Source organism: Nicotiana tomentosiformis, chromosome 8, assembly GCF_000390325.3.
Source record: "Nicotiana tomentosiformis chromosome 8, ASM39032v3, whole genome shotgun sequence".
NCBI classification, from domain to species: Eukaryota; Viridiplantae; Streptophyta; class Magnoliopsida; order Solanales; family Solanaceae; genus Nicotiana; species Nicotiana tomentosiformis.
Genome location: NC_090819.1, coordinates 78,940,147 through 78,966,635, shown reverse-complemented (window position 1 = coordinate 78,966,635; position 26,489 = coordinate 78,940,147). Strand labels below are relative to the sequence as shown.

Below are 26,489 nucleotides of genomic sequence, written 5' to 3'. Positions count from 1 at the left end.
CTTGGTAACTATACAGACGGGACGTTTCATTCACTTCCGTCGCATACGTCACAAGGATGACATCATGACAAGTCGAGATAGAAAATCAAAGGCTCAATTCGTTTCTTGTCATTACACTCCAAAAAAATAAGGGGACTATCTGTATACGGTTAAAACTGGACTCACCCGATTTTACTATTTAACCGAGACCGGGAGTTTGCATCGAAGGATGGCCTCGTAACAGAATAGGCCATATCACGAGGATAAGGTACCGAGTTCAGAACCGAGGTACCTGTCAAGATCAAGGCTAGTAGCGATCGAAGCCAAATGAGACAGACATCGAGCAAGATCGAAGATAGCACAATAACAGAAAGGCGAGATATCCGTGACTGGTCGAGGATCACGGCGTAAATCTTGGCGACTGATCGAGGATCATGGCGTAAATCTCGGAACGGAATAAATTAGAAACGGTTAATTAGCTAATCATGGGGTTTCCTTCTGTAATGAGAGTTATACCATAAGTAGAACTCCTCTACTATATAAAGGAGAGTATTAACCAGTTGTAACATATTGTTCTCACGTAAAAAAGCCAATATTACGCTCTCTCTTTAGCTTATACTTTCTTGATCATCAGCTTGCTTTATTTTCAACTATTTTGGTATAAGTCAATTCGAGGGCACCCTAGAGGGTTGAATTCCGTTTCAATATTGGTTTGCTTTATTTTATAGTTCATTTCTGTTATTAATCTTCCTATTTGTCTATCGGTATTAAGTGAAATTGCGTATCCTTAAAATCTCATTATAAGTTTAATTGTTATCCAATTTTAAGGGTAAACATGCCTCTTATCTGGAGTTTATTTTAGCAATTATGAATTACCTAAGGACCAATTTAGACGAGCGATTCTCTTAATTAATAAGAATTTCTTAATTTGGAAATGATTTTAGAACAAGTTTTGGCATTATTTGTCTCCAAATAATCTTTTATCTTTTCACCTACATTATCATATAATCTTGTGTTCGTTACAACATAGTAACGCTCCACAAATGGCATATTTTCAAATGAAAGATGTAATGAGCTCACATAAACTCCTTGTTAAATGTTCAACCCTAGGTTTTGATTGACACGCCAGCATAAATGGTCACAATGAGCTTTTCAAGTCAAAACACATTTTCAACAAAAAATTTGTACGAGATGTTATGAATGCATTTGGAGATCTACAAGTAGCACATATTTTCATTTTAAATGCTATCATTCCTATAAATAAAAGCCAATCCAAGGAAGAAAAAAACAACAAATACATGCTGGGCTAAACGTCTGTAATTTTCTAATTAACTCTTGATCAATTGTCCACTTCGGGGACATCCGATTATATTAGTATGGTCCATGCGCAAGAATGATATGCACAATTCCAGAAATGACTCATTTTTCTTTCACAAAAAAAAAAATAATAATAATTAATCAATTTGCATAACTCAGGTCAAAAGAATTTTATTGTATACCTCACATATTTTACTAATAATGTGACGCATTCCGTTGTTGGACAAGTGGACTCTTTGAGTTCCACTTTCATATAGTAAAGTAAAATTTCTCTTCTTTCTAATTAACGAGTGCTTGTGCTTCGTTTCCCTATGTACATTGTAGCTTGTGGTTGGTCAAGTGAGTGAAAATTAGTATTTTCATCAACTGTAGTTTTTGTGGTAAATTAAATTAGTATGATTGGATTTTCTTAAAAAGTGGCGCTTTTGTGATGTCTTTGCTCATTTAGTTTCTGAGTATTTGTTAATTTAAGGGTTTTTTTTTTTTTTTTTTAAAAAAAATTTTCCAGTGATTTGGGTGCAGTTGTATTCACGAGAAAGAGAACAAGAGGAGGACTTGACCTTACCTCAAAATTACAACACACGGACAAGCAATTGTCCTTCAAAAAAGGATGGTCTTAAAGAAAAAATTAATTATTCAGTCATCCCACCAACTAAAAAGGACTAACTAACAAAGAAATTAGCCTTGTCGTATCTTAGCCTAATGACAGGCATCTGAAATTTGTCCAACATAAAGCGGCCCTTCGCACCTCTAGGAAGGTCCTCGAAGGTGTAATAGAAGGAGCTTTGTTGACTATTCTTGGCACTTTTTGCTAGATAATCCGTAACACTATTAGCCTCCCTAAATCAATGACTTACTATGAAATTAGTTTGACTCAATATTTCAGAAATGTCCATGATCATAGGAAGCAACTTGTAATTGTTGGCTTGTTTGTCAATAATCATCTGAATGACTTCCAAGAAATCAAGTTCCAGTGTGAAATCGTTTTAGCCATTCTGCATACACCATTCTACGCCCAATTTAGTTGCTTGTGCTTCTGTTTGTCAATAATTTGTTTATTTAAGTTGTAATATTTTTCAATTGGTATGATTATCTTGTGTGTCTTTATTACTTCGTTGTATCTTCCGCACGGATTTTCAATTATGAGTTGTAAAATAAGTTGAAGGAACCAAAAACAAACATATAGATGCACTTTAACGTTAATTCACGGCAAATTTCTTTAAGGAATCTACCTTTTGGCGTTATGTGAAATTTTTATCTTTTCATAATTAAAGCCGTCAAAGAGTTTGCAAGAGTTAGGCCCTATTGTTAAGTAGAGCCGCCAAAGAGTTCACGAGGGCTATGTATGCCCTATTGTTAACATTTAGTGCCAAATTGTAGATTTCTTAAAGAAAACTGCTGCGAATTGACTTTAAAATTTATCTATCTGAACTTATTTATTATGTACATACGATTTATATCAAACAAATTGTTGAATTTACACCCACAACAGTTGAATTTAAGACAATTAGCTTCTTCTTTTGAAGTATAAAGACAAGATATGCGACCTTAGATCCTTTTCTTAGTTTTTAGATTCTCTTTATTAGAGACTTTCTATTCTTGATAAATGGACTTTAAAATTTCGGTTTCCAAGCCAAGAAACATAAAAGAAAAAGTCGACTTCCGTGCTTCTTTCTCTCTCCTCTCTCGAGCTCTCTTCTTACAATCATCACCGATCTCTCTCATGGCCCCCGAGTGATGTCCGGATTCGTATTGTGCCATTTTTTATAAACATGTGTTGTATTGAAGAATCATTTCATATTGATTTGCCCTTATGAATCCAAATTTTGACAGTAGTTCTATATGTTGTTTGTTATAAGGAAGAGGATCAAAATTAAGTGACTTACACATTGTTTATGCAGCTCAACCTTTCCTTTAGCAATGGTTTGAGCTCTATCATGTCTCTTGCATAAGAAGCCACATATTTTGTGGTACTCCCAAGTGAAATAATTTTTGAATTGCTTGATCATGTAGATAATTTTGCTTCATCCATGCTCGCCTCGAAATCCACTATAATCTTCTGTAATCATCCAACTGGTCTTTTTGAGTTTGTCATAACCCAAAACCACCAACCGGTCGTGATGGCGCCTAACTCACTTATTAGGCAAGCCAAATATAACAAAAGTGAAATATAAATATTGAATTAGCAGAAATAGTACAAGTCTAAAGCCATCTACATTACATGATAACATCAATACATAATAAATTCCCCCAGAACTGGAAAGTAGAGAGTCATGAGCTCTAATGCAGAAATATAAGTCTGAAATACAGAAAAAAATAATATTGTCTGAATGAAAGACAACAGTACAAAATAAAAAGAGACGTTTGCGGTCGAGATGTAGTTCTACCTCGTCTCTCTAAAGATAACTCTACAAGAAGCCTTAGCTACTGATGGCTCGGTCCAACACCTAGATCTGCACAACTAAGTACAGAGTGTAGTATTAGTACAACCGACCCCAAGTACTCAGCAAGTTTCATAACTAACCTCGGCTAGGTAATAGAAGTAAGAATTATAAAATGATACTCGCTAATTACCTATACAATTCATAAATCCAACAAGTACAGAATGATAATATGATCAAGTCATGAATCAAAGAAAGAACCACCTTGGTAAACATAATTACTTAACATATACTGCTCAGTCAACAATCCAACATATAAAGAAGATATGCAAATAAATCGGGTAAACAACCAAGGAAATTGCAAGTAAAGATGAAATACAATAACCAAATCAAACACTGACCAGCTTTTTCTCAGAATTTCCATAACCGAACTAAACCACTGATTAACTTGTCCTTAAACCGTATGTATACCATCAAGAAGGCGCATGAGAGGGTGACCCAAGGAGGATGGATCCATATCCATACGTTGTACGGCATAATCACGTGCCATAAATATCAATATCTCTTATCCACATGGCGTGGTCACGTGCTGAATATCACAACCCGCTCGACGTGGTCACATGCTCAATATCACAATCCCTATGGCATGGTCACATGCTTAATATCACATTCCGTGCGGCGTGATCACGTGCTCAATATCACAATCCACACGTAATGGTAGGCTATAATTACGTATTTTAGTTGCATATCGCACTCTAATTTTCTAAACTTTAATTGAGTTTGAGCTTTAATCACTAGTATTTTGTACTAATTATGCGTTTTATGCCTTGTAGGAGTGATTCCGAGCTATGTAGATGTTATGGGATAAATTCATGCTATTTTGGAGCTATGAAGTCTAAGTAAAAGTCCAAGGATTAAGTTGGAATCGAGTTCGGGGATCAACGGACACTAGTGCATTCAAAAAGAGAAACAAAAAATCGAGCTGGACATTATCTAGGTGCGTGACCGCACACTGGGCGTGCATGTGAGGCAGAACACTATGCAAAGTGCTCAACCTAATGCGTGAGAACCCTCCCAGATGCGCGGTCGTGCACGTCTTGTCCGGAAAAAGTCCTATTTCTTGAAGGAGAAGGTGTGTTTGTTTGGGCCCGACCCTACTTGGTATATATACATGAAAAAATAGTATTTTGAGGACTTTTGACATACTTGAGACCTAAGGAGGCTAAGGATAAGTGGGAGAAACAAGAGCACAAGAATTTCATCTTTCAATCCTCACGCAAGACAAGGGTTTGGATTGTTTATATTTTTCTTTAACTTAAACTTATTTGCGATGAATTTTTCCATATCTATGGAGTAATTCTTCTTTAGGGACTGATGGATTTGATGTTTTGAGAATTGTTTGTGGATAATAACTGTAGTTTTTATGTATTGAATTATTTTGGGTATTTTAATTTTTGCATATATATTCACATATTTATGTAATTTAGAGAGGCGTAACTTGTGATGTTTTTGCATTATCTTGTTGGTTGAATGCAGTGATTCTTCTTAGTAATCGAAAGAGGCCAGTTGAATTATTGTTTAGACGTAGTTAGGAGAATAATCGAAAGAGGTTCTGGTAACTTTCCTCTTTTTCACCTTGGCATCTGGGAACCCGAGGACTTTCTTTTCTTCTTCTTCTTCTTCTTCTTCTTCTTCTTTTTCTTCTTCTTCTTCTTCGTCTTCTTCTTCTCCTCCTTTGCGGCATCCCCGGGTTGTTCTGAAGCGGAGGGTTCGGCAAGCGAGGACGGATCCTCTTCCTTATCCAATGGCCTGAGTTCGGTGATCTTGGGCAAACCTATAAGAAAAACTGAGACTTAGCAATGCGTAAGCTAAAAGTACAAAAGTAACTATTTGGAAAAGTACCTCACCATGGCAACGGGCCTCTCATTTGCCCTTCAATAGTTTACGCCATACGCGCTAAATATATGGCATCTATTTGAAGATCCCCTCAATCCACTCCTTGAAGCGGGGAACTACATTAGGAACATGGTCCAGCTGCACGGCGACAAACATAGGCAATGAGAGAAAAAATAAAAAGAAATGACAAATACTAGAGAAGGAAAGTACTTACGTGATGCGTTCCACTTATCGGGGAACGGCAAAAACTCGAAAGGTATGAGGTCTTCAATTTTAACCAGAACAAACATCCCCCGCCATCCTCGATCTTGGTCCTTGTCTATGCTCGAGAACGGATCCTTGCTTGCTCGACGAACGAGTTTGATCAGCCCCCTCGGAAGATTCGGGGACTATATAGGTGAAGTAGGTGGTCGAGGGTGAACTGAGGAGCTTTAGTATTGTTCACAAAATGACGTAAGAGGAACACGATCCTCCGAAAGAACGGGTGGATTTTCCCAAAGGCACACCTCGTACCTTTTACAGAAAGCAAGGACTATAGGGTCCACCGGGTTGAGCATGAAGAGGTAAGTGTAAGCACTTAAGTATCCCTCCACGTGAGTAGTGATGTCATCATTGGGCCCGGGAAGACCACATCCTTACCCTCATAGTTACAGTTCGCTCGGACTATGGGTAGTGTTTCCTCAGTAATGGAGCATATGTATCTCCATGCTCCCTCACCTCGATCTTGTTGACTAGAGTCCTTCTCGATATGGAAGACTTTCCCGGTAGAGCAGCCCCCAGGTACGAAGCTCTTCATAGGGACTCCTGAGCCACCTCAGGAACGGCCACCTCGGCATCTGTGGCCGGGTGGAAAGATGAAGGAGCAGTCTGTTGAGGCACTAACTTAGAGGTTTTTGCCATCGTAATCTGGGAAGTATGAAGGTTTGAAGAAAAATATAAAGTTTTGAAGCAAAATATGAAGATTTGAAGATGGTATGAAGATATGGTTTAAGGAACAATGTATGAAGATTTGGAGGAGTTAAAAGCAATTAGAGAGTTCGAGGGTAAATTCTAGAATCGAAAAGTGGAAGAAGTGAAAAAGGTCAGAGCTTTTGTAGAAGAATAACAATCAATGTGCGACGTTTCGCATTGGAGAACAGTCAATCGGTGACTGACACGTGTCTGAAGTCAGAACGATACGACTGATGGGACGTTTCGATTAACTCGTCATCTCGGTTGTAATGTACGGAGAAAGGAACCGGGGTTCATCTATCGCTTTCCATCGTTTCGGTAAACCGACTCTGCGGAAAATAAGGGGACTATCTATGTACGGATAAACTTAGGGTTAAGGTCTACCCCGATTTCCCGATGAGAAAATAGAGGAAGGGAACGGATGCACGAGATTGAAATCGAGGTTAGGGACCCTTCGTATTGAGATCCAGGAAGAGTGGACGATGTGCTCGTCATCGGGTATGGTAAAGTGACATGCCCCGGACCAAGAATGAGTTCTAAGACCTCAGGAAACACAATAAACGGTTACACATGACAAATAGAGGGATGTGATATTCGCACCCAACCAGAGATCACTGCGTGGATCTCGCTCGACGTCGATTATGGATCAGTAATTACAGGGAAAGGAAGATTTTTACCTTTTTAGACTTATACTAAAGATGAAACTCTCCTACTATATAAAGGGAAAGATTTTCTTTTGTAATACACACTGTAACACGTGAATCAAAGCAATACAAGTTTATTTTCTGCCTTTTAGTCACTGTTAAAGTTCTTGTTCACTTATCTTGTTCTTCATTCATGAATGTGCTCAAACCGAGGGTCCAATCGAGGACGAGGTCACTGCTCAATCTAAGTTTAGGCTTGGCCACAACATTACAATTGGTTTGATCGCTTATTTTTTCTTTAATTCATTTATATAATATTCTTAATTATTTGTGTCTAATCAAACCATGTATCCTTAAAATCGCGTACAAATTTAATTTTTATCCAATTTTGGGGTAAACAGTTACATTAACTTGTAAAATTGTCATATCGATGAACTAGGTTCCTACACCTATTATTGATCTTATCCAAGTCTTAAAAGGTAATTATGGCTTCCAACAGTTTGCATGAAAGGGGTAACGAGTCTCAAGTTGGTAAGTCTTTCCATGTCAGGCTCCTCAACTCTAGACAAATTAGAAGGGTTGCTTTTAAACTTCAAAATTAAGTTATTTCCTTCTTTGTCTAAGAACCCGGTCCTCAACTAGAAAATCTTTCCCAATTTTTGTTTGTTGAATCCAAGGATACCAAATTTTTTTGTGATTCTTTATCCATTGAGCCCCAAATTGATTTCTTCAAAAATTCTAGTCTTGTGCAAAAACCTAAATCCCGGAACCCTTTGTCCCTAAACCGAAATTAGGACTTGTTGATTATTTTGATGAAGATGAAAGTGAGAAATCGAAGGCTGAAAGTTCTGAAAAAATGGTAGCTGGTCCTTTGGAGGAAGATTTAGAAGTTAGGGTTGATACTACACAAGCTCAAGAACAACATAAAAATAATCCCAATATTGTGCCTAGTGGATGTGTTTTTAAAAAAAGGCCTTTAGTTGTACTATATTGTTAAACCCCGTACTTTTATGTTAGAATATTTCTTAAGTGAATCAATATAATCTGGATATTTCAAGGACCCTTACAAAGATAAGGATGAGTTAACACATGTGTTACGAAAGTATCGTGAGGGTTGGAGGCTAAACAAATCAAAGATACTATAACCCGTACTTTTGGGGTGAGACTAGGGTTCTTAACATGATACAAAGGTTATGTTATAAGTTATTTTAGTCTTATGATAGTCGTGCATTAAGGTTAGAAAGTTAAACAAGTTGTAAAATAAAAGTCGACAAAACTTGTCGCAAGATACGTTCATAATCTTACTGAACTTTAGGTCTAATGTCACTGAGCTTTTCTCTCAATATAATTGGAGTTATGGGGTGATCCACATACAAAATTTAAGCTCTACAATTGTAGTTACCAAAGCATTAAACTGCTTGTCAATACATTTTCAGGGTAGAGAGATATTCGCATTTTCGCATCGGTGGGCCACCTTCACCTATTTTTATCTCGTTTTTGGGATAAGATTCGCTCATTTTTTGACCAACTTCCATCCTCACACTCTCCAAAACCTCTTAAATATTTCTCCTGAGGATCCAAAAAAATACATCATAACCTAACATCAAAGTTAGCCAAAGGTAAAGAATAACCCCTCTATGGTGTTGTGATGAGAATAAGGATGATGGTGAGCTAAGTTAAGATTAGGGTTCAAATTTTATCTACTACATAAGGTATGTTTAACATCTTTTTGATTATGTTTAAGGTTAATTATATGTTGGTTTTGGTGTTGGAGTGAAAGATTAGAAAATAGCACTTGAAAGGGGAAGAGATGTTATTTTTTGTTGGATTGTTTTAAAGCTATATATATATATATATATATATATATATATATATATATATATATATATATGATATATTTTATGTTGTTATGGCTGGAAAGTTTTGAAAATAACTTGATTATGATATGTTTTCTGTTGTTATGCATGTCAATGTGTTTATCAATCAAATTGATGAAAGAAACATATGAAAGTTGAGATTGGAAGTGAAGATTAGCTTAAGTGAAATTTAGCACTTCTATGGCATTGTATATCCATTGAGGGTTGTTATAAATATATATATGTTGTTATGGTTGAAAAGTTTTGAAAATAACTTGATTATGGTATGTTTTCTATTGTTATGCATGTCAATGTGTTTATCAATCAAATTGATGAAAGAAACATATGAAAGTTGAGATTGGAAGTGAAGATTAGCTTAAGTGAAATTTAGCACTTCTATGGCATTGTATATCCATTGAGGGTTGTTATAAGCTATGTATAGCTTGAATTTCTACTTGAAGCTACTTTAGGAGGTAAGTATATTGTGTTCTTGAATGTGCTTAAGGTTAACTTGATGTTGATTAAGTTAAATGGATGGACTACACATGAACTAGTGAATAAAGTTGCTAATTGCGGATAATTGGGGTTGTAGACTGCTTTCTTTGTTATAAATATATCGTATAAGGCTGGAATTATTGATGAATGACTTCATAATCATGTTAAGAATTCTGTTAAGTTAACATAAGAAGTCTATAAGGGGTGATATGGGGTATCCGTATTCCAATCCGAGCTTATCGTTCGTCGTGAAGTAGTTGTAACTTGTTGTTGTTATACTGTGTCTTGTTATTGATACTTATATGTTGCTAGATTGCTCTGGTTGCTGTTATTGGAATACGGTATTGGAGGAGGCCCTTGTTACGGGGATATGCTGCCCGAATTTACGTAAACGAGCTACTAGCTTAAGTTACGGACTTACCCTTTACTTAGCACTAATTTTGAATCTCCTTATGCTATGGTAGATTGAGTTGAGTTGTTTAAATAGTTTCTTGGAAGGTATTAAGGACTCAACGGGGCTAAGGTATGTTAAGTATAAACCTTTCCTTCATTTTGGCATGATCCCCGTAACTAAATGCGTTTGATAACGAGACATAAAGATAAGTTCGTACTCCTAAATTTATGTACATTATCCTAGTCTCATAAGTTATAGTATTCTCCCTTATCGGGACTTTATATTCACTTAAGTATTATTTTCTTTCAGCCAAGAGAGCATAGGATCTATATAAATACAGTATTACTGTATTTTTACCACCATCGAGCTATAATCAGTGGGCAGGCCCCTATTGGGAAAACTCTAATCAGATGGTAAGTTATATACCGAGCCTACTCTGGTCGAGCACCTATGAACAAGCCCAGAATGATCGAGACACCAAGCCTAGTATGGCCGAGCGCATATGAGCGAGCCTACTACGACCGATCAGTTACACGTACCGAGCCTTATAGGGTTGGACAACTATTTTACTTACTACATTGAAAGAGTTGAGTCACTATCAGCAAGTAAGCATATCTTCAGATCATCTTTAACTACAGTTACTTTTAGTTATTATATTATTAGTTTAGTTTTAGCTTTCAGTTATTCTATTGCCTTACATACTCAGAATATTATTTTGTTTTAACGTCCCTTTTGTCGGGGATGCTGCATTTCATGCCTGCATGTTCAGATAAATAGATGGGTAGACCTCATTAGTATGTGTTGTCCAAGTTCAGCTTGATCTGTAAGCTCCACGTCATTTGGAGTTGTCAGGTCTATAATTTTGAGTATATATTGTGTGTATATATATATATATATATATATATATATATATATATATATATATATATACATAGATTATATATGTAGGTCGGGGCCCTGTTTCGACCTCAGTACATCTATCAATAGAGGTCTGTAGACATATCCTGTCAGCCAGTGCAATATGTTGGTCATGTATGTATGTTCTTTTGGTTTCTCAGTTGAAGTAGTAATGACAACCTTGCCGGCCTATATTTATACAGATGTTCAGTTGGATCTAATCTCCACTCGGTTGTATATTTTGTTCCACAAATTATCCTGAGTTATGGCCTTATCGGCCAAAGTACCTGTAAATGACTCGATCGGTTCTTTTGTGTATGCATGCCATGTTTCCCATTTTGATACTTCACACATGTATATTTGTGATTTTATGACTTACGGGGTTGGTTAGTTTTGTTCTGAGAAGGTTTTGGGTTAATTTGGACCCTTTATTTCTTGGCTTAGAAGCCTAAGTTAATTATGTTGACCAATATTTGACTTTTATGAAAACGACCCCAGAACGGTATTTTGATGACTCCGATAGGTTAGGATCATTATATTGGACATGAGTGTATAGCCCAAATCCGATTCGAAGGCCCGTAGGTTGATTTGTGTTATTTTGCCGAAAGTTGGTAATTTGAGGTTTAGAAAAATTCTCAAATTTGACTGTAGGTTGAATTTTGGCTATCGAGTTCAGAATTTAGTTTTGGAACCTAGAATTGGTCTGTTATGCTACTTAGAACTTGTCTGCAAAATTTGGTGTCATTTGGAGTTGATTTGATAGGATTCAGACACCTGGTTGCAATTCTAGAGGTTCTTGAACTTTTCTTTGAAATTCATGCGTTTTGGTATCTGATTCATAGTTTTAGATGTTATATATGTGTTTTGATCACATGAGTGCGTTCGTATGATGTATTTAGACTTGTGTGGATGTTTGGTTTGGAGTCTCTAAGGTTTGGATGAGTTTCAGAAGTGTTTCGGAAAGGTAATGACTTAAATAGGATTTTCTAGTGTGTTGTTGCTCTGCTATCGCAATTGCTAGCACTAGCCTCGCTATTGCATCCTAGAAGAGCATCTCATGTGTCGCAATTGTGATTCCTGGATTGCAATTGCGAAGAATGTCAGGAATAGGGTAGGCTCGCATTTACGACAAAAGTGTCGCATTTGAGAAGAGGGCAGGCTTCGCAAATGCGAAGCCAATGTTGCATTTGCGACTTCCTCATAAGCTGTCAGTGGCCGCATTTACGATAATTACTTTGCAATTACGAACCCAGTGTCACAATTGCAACATCTGCAACTGAACAAAAGTTAGAAAAGTCGAGATTTAGGTCTTATTTTTTATATCTTAGAACCCTAGACTCGGTAGGAGGCGATTTGGAGAGGGAAATTTCATCTACAAATATTGGGTAAATGATTATAATCAATTTTCAACTATATTTCATGATTATATCTTAGATTTAACATCAAATTAATGAGAATTTAAGAGGAAATTTTGGGATTTTTGTGAGTTTTAATAAATAAAGATTTGGGTTTTGAGAGTGAATTTGGACTCGGATTTGAAAATAAAATACATATATGGACTCGTGGGGTTATGGGTAGTCGGAATCTACCTTTGGACCTGGGTATTGATCGGGGCGGTATCGGAGTTGACTTTTTTGGAAATTGTGTAAAGATCAAAGATTTATCTATAGTAATTGGTATCTCTTGCATTTTTTGATAATAATAAGTCATTTTTTGTTAAATTTAAGCCTTGTTGAGGTGAATTTTAGGGGGAAACTATATTTGAGGGTTGATTTGGCCTAGTTGATGTAAGTATCTTGCCTAACTTTGTGTGAGGGAACTACCCATTAGGATTTGGGATGTTTGTGTTAATTGTATTATGTGGAAGATGTGTAGATAGGTGACGAGTGTGTACAATGCTATATGTGGTATTGATCGGTTTAGACTTTTAGACTTCTTCCATGTACTTATTTGAACTTATTATAACAGATTACATCTTTCATCGTTAAATTTAATCTTACATGCTCTAATTGATATTATTAGCACTTGTTCTATCATTTATTGTTGTAGTTGCTCTTATATGCCTTAGTTAAAGTTGCTATCTCCCTTATTGTTTTGTTACCCCCTTTAATTATTGAATTACCCTTACTTGAAGTTGTCATTTTATGGAATATCTTCTTGTTGAGTTATTGATGTTGATGTTGTAAAAGTCGTTATCATATTGAGGTTAAGTTGTTAATTGTTGAGGTATCTTTCCTTCTTGATTATCCTTCAGTCGTCTTGTTGTTATTGAGACCATTGTACACATTGTGATTGAGCCATGGGCTATTTGTTGTGAAAATATTGGTATTATTGATTTTGGCAAGTTGTGGCATATGGGCACTTGTGATGTGAGTTGTTATTGTGTTGTGATATTGATATGCATGTGGTGGTATATGGATAGGGGTTAATATGCATGCGGTGAGATAATGTGGGCTTGATACGTGTTTTGCTAGTAAGGGAATTACTTGAAGCAATGCGGTGAGATAAGGGGGCAAAAATGTGTGTAGTGATTTTTCGGGAAAATGTTTTCAAAAATAAATGAGAGGCTCACGCGGTGATATAAGGAAAGATTGTGGTTGAAATTGTGAAATATGAATATGAGGCGATACCTCGGATGTGATTCTTGTTATACATTCCATGCTAAAAGAGGCTTGTTGGTTGAACAGTTCTTGTTGTTTTCTTCATTGTCTCACTTGTATTTGTTTGTGTTTGACTATCCGTTGTTTCATCATGTGTTTACTACTTGTTGCCTTTATTTCTTAAATTTCCATTGTTAGCTTATATTATCGAACTGCTTGTCTGTCATTTACTTCCACGCTTTCCATTATTAGACTATGCTATAGCATGTTTGGCTTTCTTATCCTAGTAGGTGTCTTGACCTAGCCTCATCACTACTCTACCGAGGTTAGGCTTGATACTTAATAGGTACCATTTTGGTGTACTCATACTATGCTTATATATATTTTTGTGCAGATTTAGTACTTCTACCCGTACTGGACGTCGGTGATTGATTAGGCATTCCGGAGACTTCAAGGTACACCTGCCCGACGTTCGCAAGCCTCGAAGTCACTCTCTATTTTTAGATGTTCTACGGTTAACTTCCTGTTCAAACAGTATTGTATTTCTAGACTATTAGAATACTCTTGTAGAGATTATGACTCAGTTCCACCAGATTGTTGGAGTTACTCATCAGTTCTACTGTTGGGATTTTGTTATGATAGTTTAATAGTGTAATTTGTTGTTTAATTTATTATTTCTGCTATTTCTCAAAGAAGGTTATGCAATTTTATGCATCTTTGGAACACAATTTTGAGAAATAAGAACATATAATTAGTATCTTTGGAATGCAGGAATAAAAACATTTGTCATAAATTAGAATGTGTCTTAACTTTTCTCTAGCTTTGTCCAGAGAAATAGTGAATCCAAGTAGCATTCTATTTTCACGGCTTTGTCAAGAGATTAGTAGTTCGTATTGTAAGAAAATGATTCAAAGAAAATAAAATGGCTTTGTAGCTATGTTATATATCTTAAGCATGTGCATAGCACGGGCATCCCTCATCTAGTATATATATATATATATATATATATATATATAATAGCTTCTTATGGTAATTTTTGACTTAGGAGTATGTCCGAATATTGATTTGGAGGTCTATAGGTTATTTTTGCTTGAATTGGCGAATATTGGAAAGTTGAAAAGTTTGACCGAGGGTTGACTTTGTAGATATCGGGTTCGAATTTTAGTTTTGGGAGTTGGAATAGGTCTGTTGTGTCATTTATGACTTGTGTGAAAATTTTGAGGTCAATCAGAGTTGGTTTGGTATGTTTCGGCATTAGTTTTAGACATTGGAAATTCAATAGTTCATTAGGCTTGAATTGGGGTGCGATTCATAATTTCGATATTGTTTGATGTTATTTGAGGCTTTGACTAAGTTTGTATCGTGTTTTAAGACCTTTTGGTATGTTTGGATGGGGTCCCAGGGGCCTCGGGTGTGATTCAGATCATGTACAACTCATTTTGGACTTGTTTGGATTGCTGAAATTTGGGCTTCTAGTTTCCTCTTTCGTGATCGTGAGAAGAGGGGCGCGATCGCGAAGATTCTTTTCTGGAAGTTGGGCATTTGTTCTATGAATTCTCGAGGTTATGGACGCGATCGCGAAGGTCTGAGCTTTTGTGAAACGCGAACACGGGAGTATGGACGCGTTCGCGAAGAAGGAAGGAGAGGCCTAGGATTTTCAGTCAGTTGTTTATCGTGATTGCGTGAGTCTGTCCGCGATTGTGTAGGTTTGGGTAATTGGTCACCGTATTCGCAGCCTTATGAGCGCATTCGCGTAGAAGATTTTTGTTACTGGTGATGTTTTTTCTTCGAGATCACGAAGGATTTTCCACGATCGCGATGTGTAATCACTAGGCAGCAGAATGTTTAAAATACTAAATCGAGGGTTAGAGTATTATTTTACATTTTAAGTTGTAGGGCTCGGTTTTGAGCGATTTTGGAGGGGATTTTCACGTTATGGATCGGGTTAAGTGTTCTTGACTTGGATTTGTTCATTTATCTTAATCCCATCCTTGTTTTTGTCATTTCTTTAGTGAATTAAAGTGAAAAAATGGGAATTTTGGTGGAAACTTTTCAAAAATGAAAAATGGAGGTTTGAAGGTCGATTTAAAGTCGAAATTGGATATTTTAATATGGTTGGACTCATAATTGAATGGATATTCGAATTTTATGAATTTTATTAGGTTTCGAGGCGTGGTCCCGGAGTTGACTTTTTTATTTTGATAAAGATCAAAACTTTATTGATTGAAGGTGTTTCCTATGCATTATTTGTTGATATTGAGTTGTTTGTGACTAGATTCGAGTCATTTGGAGGCCGATACGCGTGGGAAGGGCTGGTTGGAGTTGTAATTTGCACGTTTTGAGGTAAGTAACACTTCTAAACTTAGAACTGAGGGAATGAATCCCTGGGAAATGTGTTATATGGTTTGTGTTGGGGTGACGCACATGCTAAGTGACGAGTGTATGGGCATGCACCGTGGTAATCATGATTCGGTTGTTTCTTTTGGACTTTGTTGTTATCAAGTCTTGTTTTATCCGTGAAATCCTTTCCTGTTAGAGTAACTGAACTGTAAATCATGTTAGAAAATGTGCTTAGGCTATGTGCTTATTTGGTTGAGGTCTAGTGAGGTTTTTTCTATTGTTTTGCGTATCTGCTTTAACTACAATTATTAGCTCAGTTATTTCTATTGTTTTGAGTATCTGCTTTAACTGCAATTATGTGCTCAGTCATGATCCTTTATTTGCATATCATATCTCAGTCTCCATTATCATTTACTGTTACATTACATATTCTTATTGTTGAGCTTAGTAGTATGGGATTGTGAGCCCTTGAGACTTGAGAGATTGATAACTGAGTTGGGCCTGAGAGCCGAGTGGATAGTGTTATTGTGGATCGGGATGCACGTCGCAGCAGGCCTTATTGGCTTATTTATTATTGTGGGATTGGTTGCATACCGTAGCAAGCCTTATAGGCTTTATATTAATGCTTGGGAAGGATCCGCCCCTCCGGAGTCTGACATACCAAAAGTGAGCGCAGGCACAGTGATTTATATACACGTACTTTTGTGAGGGGCTTCGATGCCAGACACCTGTACAGTGCTTGGTGATTATGTGTGATGAGTGAAAATTTGAGGTAGACAGATTGAGTACTCTGAGAGTGTGAGTACCTGAAAATATCATTGTGATACTGTACTTTTGACATGCATATTTGACATTTAGGCATAAAGATGTACCATTCCTCATGCTAGCTATACTTGATATGTTCTTATCAGTGTTGGTCTTTAATTGTGAATTTGAAAGCATGTCTAAATTTCTATATTGTGAACGAGCTAAATATGGAAGTTGTCTCTGAGTTATTACTGTTATTCTCATTATGATATCCGTGTTGTCATTATATTGGTTCTGACTGCATCTTTCTAAGTTCGTCACTACTTTCAGCCCAAGGTTAGTCATGTTACTTATTGAGTACATTGGGTTGATTGTACGCATACTACACTCTACACTTCGTGTGCAGATCCAGGTACATCTGGACGCAGTGACTGCTAGATCATTCCCAGTGCTTGCTTGGAGACTACAAGGTAGCTGCTATGACGTCCGCATACCTTGATTCTCATTCCTTTTATTTTATTCAGTACTGTTCTACTATTGAGACAATTGTACTAGAGTTTGTTTTACATTGAGATGTCGTAGTGCTCATGTACTCGATGACACCAGTTCTTGGGATGGTTGTAGTAAAGTTTCAGTTGTTTTATCAGATATTTATGAGTTTTTCCGTTGTTAAACTTATTAAATCATGTTTTAAATCAAATGCTAAGTTGTTATGTGATTATCGGCTTGCCTAGTAAATGTGATAGGCACCGTCACGATAATTGGAATTTTGGTTAGTGACACAACTATAAGTTCACAGTACAGCAATGTAATCACTAACCAATCCTTTCCCTGAGTTGTTGCCTTTTAAACGAGAAGAAAAAAAAAGGTCCTAACAGTCCAATGCATTTTCTTGAAAAAAAAAATTAGTTTACACATAAGATTATATTCATCTTTCTGCAAACAAAAAGGAAGGTCCCAAAAGGGTTAGCCTAAAACACAATGGTAGATTTAACAATGGGCTTGTATGTCCGGCAGAATCCGTTTTTACAGATAAAATCAAAATTTACATTTCAAACATACTCTCTCAACTCAAACCCACAATATAAATTTTGGATCCGTCACTGTTAAAAGATTAGTTTCTAGGTCAGTGTATGCACACATCGAATATATGAGATTCAATTGCTTTGTTAAAAGGGCTTCTCTCCTTCCACATTACCATGAGGATCATAATTGCAACTAATCAAAGTATCCCCAGTGTTGCATACAACTTTTGCACAACCAACTCTTGTGCTTTGCTTCCAAACAATCTGTGTATAATGCAAGCATTGCTCATTTTTCTTGCAAGAATTACTCTTATAATCATAATAAGGTCTTTCCCTCGCCCACGTGGTGACAGCATCGCGCGGCTTCCAATCCTTGCCGCTCCCCCAGAAGAGGTTTTCGCCGTAGTCGCCTTGGGAATGCACCAACTCACAGTTCCCCTGTCGTTGGTGTCCCCACCAGTTTGCGTAATTTGCAAGTTTGTTGCTCCATTTGAGGGGTGAGAGTCCAACCTTTGCTCTTACTTTGTTGTGTGGAGTAAGGTATTGTTTCACTATGTTTCTTGGGGTGGTTGTCAAAAGGCGCCTTGCTAAAGGTTGATGGGGAGAAGAGAAGGAAGTTTGAGATATGCAAAGGAGAAGGAAAATACTATATTTGCCAACGAGACTTCTTGGTAGCAAAGATGCCATATTTGGGAGTTTGTTGTTGGTGGGCTGAGGGAGTGAGTAGTAGTTTATATAGGTGATGAAAGTTGCAATATTTTTCTTTTGCAAGTTGTATAATAATAATGCCAGGTGCAATTTCTTTAGTTGTCTTATTTATTTTGGCTGGATGAGATAGTAAGCCACAAGTAGTCAAGCCCAACTTATACTATCAACGACTGTGGTGAGATTAATAAAACATTTCGTCTACTGTTAATCGGGAGGTTTCGAGTGATTAAGTTTTAAAATGGAAAAATTTCAGGTATAAAGCACTTCTACGGTTAGTGCGTTATATGCAGCACAAATTTAGATTAATTGAACAAGTGAATTTTCAATATATATTGACGGAAAAAGAAAACAAAAAAGCGTGTTGTACCATTGGTAGACGAATAAAATGCACATGGTATGACATAGATTATGCACATCTTACTTTGTTCAAAATTCTGACAAGATTTATTAATAATGTAACATTTACAATTAAGTGCATATTACTATGAGAGAGAAAAAGTTGTACAAATGGTGAAGGAATCATATCACATGTGAGACACGTTTATGAATGTGAAAAACTGTTCAAATGTCAAATGCATAACTTCCGAAACTGTTTCTAATCATTTGCATGTGACCAACAAACTCTGTAAGCTATCTAAGCAAAGACTAATTTAAACAAATTCCACTTCTAAGTTACGAATAGATCATTGTGTTCAATTATTTATCTAATAATTATTGTTGTAGGAGTAGTATATCTAAAGAATATTTAAGTAGCCTTAAATAATTGAACTTTGTGCTTGAGATATGTTGCTTAATTAAATGACCTGTTTGTTTTTCTTTTTCCTCTCTTTTTTTAGTTTATTTGATACCCCTCATTGATATTGCCAAAAAGGCAGTCTTTTTCTTTCGCAAAGTCCAAAAGTAGGTACTGACTACATGTTTTGTCAGTCATCTCCCATGTGCTGGACAAAAACAGTTGGCTTATAAAATGAACAAAGAGAGAAATCAGTAGCCAAATTATTCAATAGTTTACGATATGCCTAAAGACGTTGACAATAGAATACGTTTTCAATGAGTGAAAGTTGCAGTCAAAGAAAATTAATAAGTTGTCATCCAACACCCAAACTTGTGTGTGTTTGTTGCCATTTCAAATAAAAAGTAATTGTTCCAACGTTGCAAATAGATCAATTTTTAATTTTGTACTAATTTTTCACTGACTTATAAACTTTGATTTACGAATTCTTATAATTTTTCTTTTTCTTGAATGTTTTTAATTCAGTTTAGCGGGATTAGCAGTTTTTAACATTAAATTTTCATGTGACACCCAATTTTGCACTACGATTGAATTTGTATCCACTTTATAAAAAAAATTTAACTAATACCTAATTTCTGAATAATTTCAGATACATACACTTTTCTCTTCTTCTTTACCGTTGTTTTCTTCTTCTTTATGGTTAGAGTTTCTTCTTCTTAGTTGTAAAATGAGTTTGTTAAATTTGTTATTGTTTTGACAATTTGATGATTGAGATATGTTCTTAATGATATTTAAAAGTTATATTTCAAATTTGAGCTCATTTGGAGTAGATTTGGGCATTGAATCGTGCATTGCATTGTTGAAATAAGAAAAACAAATTTATGTTTTACAACTTAAGATTCAAAATCTGAAGTTGTAATCAATAGTTTGAACTACTTAAGATTCGAATTTCTGAGGTTGCATTTGAAAGATAGAAGAACTTCAGATTTGATTTCTGAAGTTGCATTGAAGATATTGAACTACTTCAGATTTGAATTTCTGAAGTTGCATTTGAAAGATAGAAGAATTTCAAATTTGATTTCTGAAGTTGAATTGAAGAGATTGAACTACTTCAGATCTGAGCGGGTACACTTTATAAAATTTTGTGCAATGCGGATATAACTTTAATGGTGGTCCCAAAAGTGAGTATCGATGAAAATGCCTCGTTCTTTGCCTGCATGTTGCATCCCACTTATGATTGGCCTAGGATAGGATTCTTAAGGCCCTTTTAAAAGTAAAAATAGCACGAGCTAGCCGGTTCTCGAGTTGGTGATTGAAAATTAGCAAACATTTGCAAAGTCATTAAAAATAGCTATTATTTTGCTGAAACACGAAAAGTTTCAGCATAATATGATGGATTATGGAACTTCTGCGTATAAACTTCCAGCATCTTATGTTGGAACTCCAGTACATTATAAAATTCCAGCATATTATGTTGGTATCTCATGTGTAAAAAATTCAAATTTTTGCATATTATGGTAGAATTTTTTCGAATTTTTAAGTGTGTTATTGTTCAGATTTTATCTTTACATGAAAAAGTAGCTAAATTTCGACTTACAATAATTTAGGCAGCAATGTAAGTAAAAGGCATACACTAATTTATACGAATTTCTTCCCAACTCGTACTAATATGTGAATACAAGAATACAACAAAGCCAACTCTATGGCCAAGAATAAAGAACATCTAGTTCCATGCCCCAAAACGATTTCCTACCCTTAGGAGTAACACGTAATCATTTTTGGCATAAACAAAGAGCCATAAGACTAAGTTTTGCCCTTGGAACAAGCCCTATGCACGTTTTTATAGTACAGCCTGCCCAATTACACTTGGAAGCATCTAAACAAATAGTTGCCAAGCCCCAATTGATGCGAAAATATGAGCCAATCAAAAAGACATGTTACAAAATATACATGCATTTACCCAAATAATCAGCCACACCTGGATAAGGTAGTTGTAACTGCTCAATTGCACTGCCATGTGCCCAGCACACTTTGTAACTGTTGCTTGTGCACTGCATATGCGTGTTTTGGCCAACAGTTGTGCACCCAAGGCTGGTATTGTGCCCAGCCTTGCCCTTTGACACTGCTTTGCCCAAATGTCATGGTCACATCTTGTCGCCCATGACTTAGCCGCACACTCCCGTTGCCACAGCTGCTCGCTCATGTCAAGTCACCCCTAACTTGATCAAATCTGCCCATAACAATGTCATAGCTTATCTTGACACTCCCTGGCCCCTGCCTTGGTTTTTCCTTGCCATTGTCATGCCAACCCACACGTCCATGTGAAATGCGCCTTGCCTCCGTCAAGGTGTATTTGTCAACCCCGCATAGTCTGTCATAGTGAGCTTCCTGTCATGATGTTGCCCCAATATTTTAGGTTATGAGCTAAGTCCATCATGAAAAACCTTGTCACAACCCACATCTACCGAGGGACCTTGTCAAGGGGCTAACAAACCACCCCCACCTGAAGTGTTCGTCGTCCTCGACGAAGTATCTTCAGTATTTTTCAGCACCACCATAGGCCCCAGATATGCAGTTTCCTGCTCTTCCTCGCTTGATTCAACTTCGCCCTTTTCATCAGCAAACAAAGTATTAAGCTGCTCACGTTTTGGGCAGTCCCTCGCCATGTGTGGTCCCTTGCAAATAAAACAATCATCAAACTTGCTGTTTTGTCCCTAGTTTGACGAAGGTGCAGTGCATTTTTATTCGTTCCCATTGATATTGCTCTCAACAGCATTTCTCTTTTTCCTACACTCTTTTGCCTTGTTCCCATTTTTGGACTTTGAAGTAGTAGAGAAATCAGAACTTTTTTGTCCCAACCGAAAATCACCCAAAGCATCCGCAACAACGATGGCATTAGGAAGGTCTTTCACATTCTGCCTTCGGAGTTCCATCTGCGCCCACGATTGCAACTCATACAAGAAATTGTGCAGCTTGTCTTACTCAGACATATTGCTTAGATCCAACATCAAAGAACTGAAATCTTTAGCATAATCCCTGACCGTTCTAGTTTGTTTTAACGTTTTCAAACGATCTCTAGCAATCCAACCCGTATTGCTAGGAAAGAATTGATCTTTCAACTCTTTCTTCAGCCCTTCCCAAGAGTCAATTTAGACCTACCAGCACTTACATCATCTACCACGTGTATCCTCCACCAAAGCTTAGCATCGTCCACCAAATATGTAGTTGTAATGGTGACTTTGTCTTCATCTCGCACTTGGGCAGCCTAAAAATACTGCTCCATATCCCATAGGAAATTTTCGCGTTTCTTGGCACTCCTTGCACCATTAAACATTTTAGGCTCAGGTACTTTGACCTTGGTACGATCTGCACCACACTGTGCATCATCATTGCCCACAGCCCGACACAACAACATATTTTTCATTTTCAGATTTGTGCACTCTTGGCTTAGCATGTTCATCTCGGCCTCAAGATACGCGAGATGAGTCACAATAGTCAGAAATTGTTCACCATCAACAGTTCTGTGCCTCCAATGCAACAACTTTTCCCCCCAATTCTGCGTTGCCACCAGCCATTTTTCATGAAATTCAACCACTGAACGTCGTGTCTTCACCCCAAATCAGCCACGCTCTGATACCAGTTGTCACATGGGTGATTTATGTCAGTGCGAAATCTGGCCGAGGTTTACCACTGTGCGGAAGTCAAGCCCAACACTTGACTTCAGCCTTCCAACACTTAGAATTATTTTAAGGACGTTTAGGACATAGAATAATTTAGGCAGCAAAGTAAGTAAAAGGCACACAAGAATTTACAGGAATTTCTTCCCATTACGTATTAATATGTGAATACAAGAATACAATAAAGCCAACTCTATGGCCAAGAACAAAGAACACCTAGTTCCCTGCCCCAAAATGATTTTCTACCCTTAGGAGTAACTCTTAAATGATTTTTACATAAACAAAGAGCCACAAGACTAAGTTTTTCCTTTGGAACAAGCCCTATGCACATTTTTATAGTGCAGCCTGCCCAATTACACTTTGCAGCATCTAAACAAGCAGTTGACAAGTCCCAATTAATGGGCAAATATGAGTCAATCAAAAAGACATATTACAAAATATACATACATTTACCCAAATAATCAGCCACACCTGGATAAAATAGTTGTAACTTCTCAATTGCACTGATATGTGCCCAGCACAATTTGTAACCGTTGCTTGTGCACTGCATGTGCGTGTTTTGGCCAACAGCTGTGCGCCCAAGGCTGGCATTGTGCCCAGCCTTGACCTTTGACACTGCTCTGCCCCAATGTCATGGTCACATCTTGTCTCCCATGACTTAGCCACACACGCCCGTTGCCACAGCTGCTCGCTCATGTCAAGTCACCCCCAACTTGATCAAATCTGCCCACGCCAATGTCATAGCTTATCTTGACACTCCCTGGCCCCTGCCTTGGTTTTTCCTTGCCATTGTCATGCCAACCCACACGTCCATGTGAAATGCGCCTTGCCTCCGTCAAGGTGTGTTTGTCAACCCTGCATAGTCCGTCATGTCGAGCTTCCCGTCATGATGTTGCCCTAATATTTTAGATTGTGAGCCAAGTCCATCATGAAAATCCTTGTCACAACCCACACCTGCCGAGGGACCTTGTCAAGGGGCTAACAAACCACCCCCACCCGAAGAGTTTGTCGTCCTTGACGAAGTATCTTCAGCTTTTTTTAGCACCACCATAGGCCCAGATATGCAATTTTGTGCTCTTCCTTGCTTGGTTCAACTCTGCCCTTTTCATCAGCAAACAAAGTACTAAGTTGCTCACGTTTTGGGCAGTGCCTCGCCATGTGTGGTCCCTTGCAAATAAAACAATCATCAAACTTGTTGTTTTGTCCCTTGTTTGATGAAGGTCCAGTGCATTTTTACTCATTCCCATTGCCATTGCACTCAACAACATTTCCCTTGTCATTTTCATTTTTCCTACTCTTTTGCCTTGTTTCCATTTTGGGACTTTAAAGTAGTAGAGAAATCAGAACTTTCTTGTCCCAACCGGAAATCACCCAAAGCATCCGCTACAGCGATGGCACTAGAAAGGTGTTTCACATTCTGCCTTCGGAGTTCCATCTGCGCCCACGACTGCAACCCATACAAGAAATTGTGCAGCTTATCTTCCTCAGACATGTTGCTTATATCCAACATCAAAGAACTGAAATTTCTTATATAATCCCTGATCGTTCCAGCTTGTCTTAACTTTTTCAAACGATCTCTAGCAATCCAGCCCGCATTGCTAGGAAAGAATTGATCTTTCAACTCTTTCTTTAGCCCTTCCCAAGAGTCAATTTAGGCCTACCAGCACTTACATCATCTGCCACGTGCGTCCTCCACCAAAGCTTAGCATCGTCCACCAAATACGTAGTTGTAATGGTGATTTTGTCTTCATCTCGCACATGGGCAACCTGAAAATACTGCTCCATATCCCATAGGAAATTTTCGAGTTTCTTGGCACTCCTTGCACCATTAAACTCTTTAGGCTCAGGTGCTTTGACCTTGGTACAATCTGCACCACACCATGCATCATCATTGCCCACAGCCCGATGCAGCAACATATTTTTCGTTTTCATATTTGTGCACTCCTGGCTCAGCATGTCATCTCGACCTCAAGATAGGAGAGATGAGTCACAATAGTCATAAATTGTTCACCATCACCAATTCCATACCTCTAATGCAACAACTTTTTCCCTCAGTTCTGCGTTTCCACCAGCAATCTTTCACGAAATTCAACCACTGAACATCGTGTCTTCGCCCCGAATCAGCCACACTCTGATACCAGTTGTCACATGGGTAATTTATGTCAGTGCAAAATCTGCCCGAGGTTTACCACCGTGCGACAGTCAAGCCCAGCACTTGACTTCAGCCTTCCAATACTTAGAATTATTTTAGGGACGTTTAGGACATAGAATAATTTAGGCAGCAAAGTAAGTAAAAGGCACACAAGAATTTACAGAAATTTCTTCCCAACTCGTATTAATATGTGAATACAAGAACACAATAAAGCTAACTCTATGGCTAAGAACAAATAACACCCTAGTTACCTGTCCCAAAATAATTTCCTACCCTTAAGAATAACACTTTGACGTTTTTGGCATAATCAAAGAGCCACAAAATTAAGTTCTGCCTTTGGAACAAGCCATATGCACGTTTTTATAGTGCATCCTGCCAATTACACTCGGCAACATCTAAACAAGCAGTTGACAAGCCCCAACTGATGGAAAAATATGATCCAATCAAAAAGACATGTTATAAAATGTGCATACACTTAGCCAAATAATCAGCCACGCCTGGATAAGGCAGTTGTAACCGCTCAACTGCACTGCCATGTGTCTAGCACATTTTGTAACCGCTGCTTATGCACTACATGTGAGTGTTTTGGCTAGCTGCTGCATGCCCAAGGCTGGCATTGCGCCTAGCATTGACCTTTGACATTGCTCCGCCCCAATGTTGTGGTTACAGCTTGTCGCCCATGACTTACTCGAACACGCCCGTTGCCACAACTGCTTGCTATGTCAAGTCGCCCCCAACTTGATCAAATATATCCACGCCAATGTCATAGCTTGTCTTGCCATGACTTGACCCCTGCCTTGACATGGTTTTGCCTTGCCATTGTCATACCAACCCGCACATCCAGGTTAAATGTGCCTTGCCTCCGTCAAGGTATATTTGTCAACCCCGTATTGTTCGTCATGCCGAGCTGCCTGTCCTGATGTTGCCTCAATATTTTAGGTTGTGAGCTAAGACTATCACGAAAATCCTTGTCACAACTCACATCTGCCGAGGACCTTGTCAAGGGGCTAACACTTGGGATGGGCTAGATCAGCCAATCCATTTTGACAATTCTAGAAACGACTTTTGCGTATCCTTTTTCACATACAATACCAATTGCGTTGTTGTATCGGATATACCTAACCTTCTATCATATTTTTTATGATATATAATCTCTATTGCTATTTATATGATTATTCAAACTACATAGTAGAATTTACAAATTAACAAGTTTGGGTGGTTCTCCATAACACATGCAATTGGTGATAACAATTCTTCGAAGATAATTAATCCTCAGGTATTATTTTAACATTTGGTGATGTATTGACCAATTGATATTCCTAAAACTATCCATTACTTATCATTCTCAAACTTTTCTCACTTTTATAGTCGTTGAACGTTGAATATCTATATTTACCGCTTCTTGACTCTTCAATCAATCTCTGGGACACGCTTCATATGTGTCACGATCCGAAATTTTTCACTGACGGAACCGTGATGGCGCCTAACATTTCACTTGCTAGGCAAGCCAACGTTAGAAAATCATTAAACCAATTTCTTATTCTCATTCAGTAATTAACAATAATTAACTAAGATAAAATATAATAAGTACGGAATATCATAAAACTGTATTAATTACTACCACCCGGATCTGGAGTCACAATTCACGAGCATTCTAGAATTTACTACAAGTAATAGTCTGAAAGAAATACAACTGT

General features: G+C 37.5%; 1 protein-coding gene across 1 annotated transcript; it reads right to left on the bottom strand.

Annotated features, from left to right (window-relative positions):
- Window positions 1–5,308: 5,308 nt before the first annotated feature.
- LOC138897715 (uncharacterized) lies at window positions 5,309–21,629 on the bottom strand. Its single transcript, XM_070183722.1, has 2 exons — window positions 21,458–21,629; window positions 5,309–5,511 (listed from the first exon to the last, which is right to left on the bottom strand). The coding sequence occupies exons 1-2, from the start codon at window positions 21,627–21,629 to the stop codon at window positions 5,309–5,311; spliced, it is 375 nt and encodes a 124-aa protein (XP_070039823.1).
- Between the last annotated feature and the right edge of the window lie 4,860 nt (window positions 21,630–26,489).